The sequence below is a fragment of the Zophobas morio genome, unplaced genomic scaffold (genome assembly GCF_036711695.1).
Source record: "Zophobas morio isolate AGI-343-1 ecotype UQ-CSIRO unplaced genomic scaffold, CSIRO_AGI_Zmor_V1 ptg000026l, whole genome shotgun sequence".
Lineage (NCBI taxonomy): Eukaryota > Metazoa > Arthropoda > Insecta > Coleoptera > Tenebrionidae > Zophobas > Zophobas morio.
The window spans coordinates 13,053,958-13,056,068 of NW_026972131.1; the positions used below are offsets into that span (position 1 = coordinate 13,053,958).

The following is a 2,111-nucleotide window of genomic DNA, read 5'->3' on the forward strand; positions in this document are numbered from 1 at the left end:
GTATTTTTAATTAATAAAATGGAACTATGTGCTTTATTAAGTCCAGATAATTAAGTAACTGAATTTAGTGGTATGAAGCGCAAAATTCTCACATAACCGGGTAATTCTGAATTAATTGATAGAATTTTCGAAATAATTTGAATATATTAATTTAGAATTAAGAACTCAAACATCATGTGAATCGAGATTATTAGTATCATCATACTTAGTAAATTTTCTAGTTTGAAATTCCAAATTCCAAACCCTAAAGCGCATTTTTTTTAAACCGGCGAAATAAAGCAACAAATTTACTTCAACAAAAGATGCAGTTTATTACTAGTGCAAGCAATAAATAAATAAATAAATAAATATCGACACCACTTTCACACTGCCGGTTTATACCCAGCCTGTAGTCCCAGAGGCAACGGAACGTCGAAGCTCCTTCCATAGGAAGAATGCCCGTAATGTCCTCCTCCATGCTCTTCATGCGACACCGAATGCGTGTTAGAATGCGTGTAAATGGGTTTCGCAATCACTTCGTAGGTGGTGGACTTGCCGCCTCCGCCCGCCAAGGACTTGATGCCGATGATAGCCGAAAGCATTAGCGAGATCAACCCCGTCATCAACGCCTTTCCAGCCAGCGCCGCCAACCCGCCCAAGGCCAGCGCGAACATCGTGCCCTTCATCATAGCTCCCGCCGCCAGGATCGCCCCCAAGCCGTCGCCTTTCTTGCCGCCGCCGCCTCCACCTCCGCCCTTCCTCGCCGACTCCTCCGAGTCTGTCTTGAACAGATTCAGCTTGATGGAGTGGGTGTTGAGGTAGCCCGTGACCTTCTTCATGAGGAAGGCGTCCAGGCGGGCGTCGGGGTCGTTGGGGAAGTCTCTGGCCAGCTCGGCGACGATGTCGGCGGTGTTGGGGCGGCTGCTGTTGCCGTCTTCCCGGACGAGGGACACCCCGGGGAGCACGTTGTAGTCCTCCTGCTCGTTGAGCTTGTCCACCCAGGACACGATGTCGAGTTTGAGGCACGTGGAGGTGTACGACGACGAGCAGTCCCTCGAGAGGGTTTTCTTCAACTCACTTTTGTCACTAGGTTTCTGGATGGCGTTGTCGGAGGCGACCGGCCCGAGGAGGGCGAGTGCAACGCAAAAGCACAAGAACGGTAAGCGCAACATGTTGGTGCGAGCTCGGAAGGAAGACTGATGTCGAAATTGAAAATGATAGTGGTTTATATAGTTGTGGCATCTGGAGTGAGAAAAACGTTACCTCCTATTCCTTAATTTAGTGACCATCTATCGATGAATGGAGTTAGTGGAGCAAGAAGGTATTGTGAGCAAGTGACGGGGATATAATTCGATAATCTCAGTGAACATGAAATGCACGGCTGCTGTATGTACTATCACCGCTCTAATTTTTTCATTAATTCTTCAATAACTGTAGCGGCATTCACACTTCGCAGAGCTGCACCAGGTACGTCAGGATGCGCTTGCAACGGAAAAAACGCAGAGATAATGAGTGGAAATTTGACGTGCGGAGCGCTCGCTGGAAGAACCCGTTCCGGAGGACAAAAAACTCAAATTCGACGAAAAGATTAAACACTTTTTAAAGTTGTTTACTTTTTGGTGGTCACTTTTGTGCAGAAAATTAGACGAAAGAAATAGAAAAACAACAATTTAGAGCTTCGATGAAATAGAAATTTGTGACACTTGAAGCATATAAGCCACCATTATTGCATTTTTAATATTATACTTATTTATAAAGTGCAGTTATAATTGTGACATCCTTTTCCAAACTGGAGAAAGGATTTTTGCCTCCAGAGCATAAGCTAAGAAAACGATAATCCAGACATTTCTTCATGGATTAAATATTCTTCGAACAATAATACTATTAGGGCTTCCGTGTAGATATTAAAATGTACTTTTTTTATATAAAATTTCACTATTTTGTGGTTCAATAATCCACCCTTATTTCATTTTAGCAGATGGGGCTATCCTAAAAAAACTGGATGAATTGAAAATTATATATCTTTTTTGTTATTTTTGTTATCTGATAACCTCTATAAAGTAAAAACCAAAGGGTGACTTCTCGAAAAATCGAAATATTGAGAAATCGAACAACCGAAAAATTGAAACATC

At 42.9% G+C, this 2,111-nt stretch overlaps 1 protein-coding gene across 1 annotated transcript; it reads right to left on the reverse strand.

Moving 5' to 3' along the window:
* Positions 1-286: 286 nt before the first annotated feature.
* Positions 287-1,187, reverse strand: LOC135136349 (uncharacterized). Its single transcript, XM_064065586.1, has one exon. It carries the CDS (start codon positions 1,149-1,151, stop codon positions 363-365), a length of 789 nt encoding a protein of 262 aa, XP_063921656.1. The 5' UTR covers positions 1,152-1,187; the 3' UTR covers positions 287-362.
* Between the last annotated feature and the right edge of the window lie 924 nt (positions 1,188-2,111).

Bases quoted from the DNA above. Each gene is read 5' to 3' on its own strand.
- LOC135136349 (XM_064065586.1), bottom strand. From the start codon at position 1,151: ATGTTGCGCTTACCGTTCTTGTGCTTTTGCGTTGCACTCGCCCTCCTC.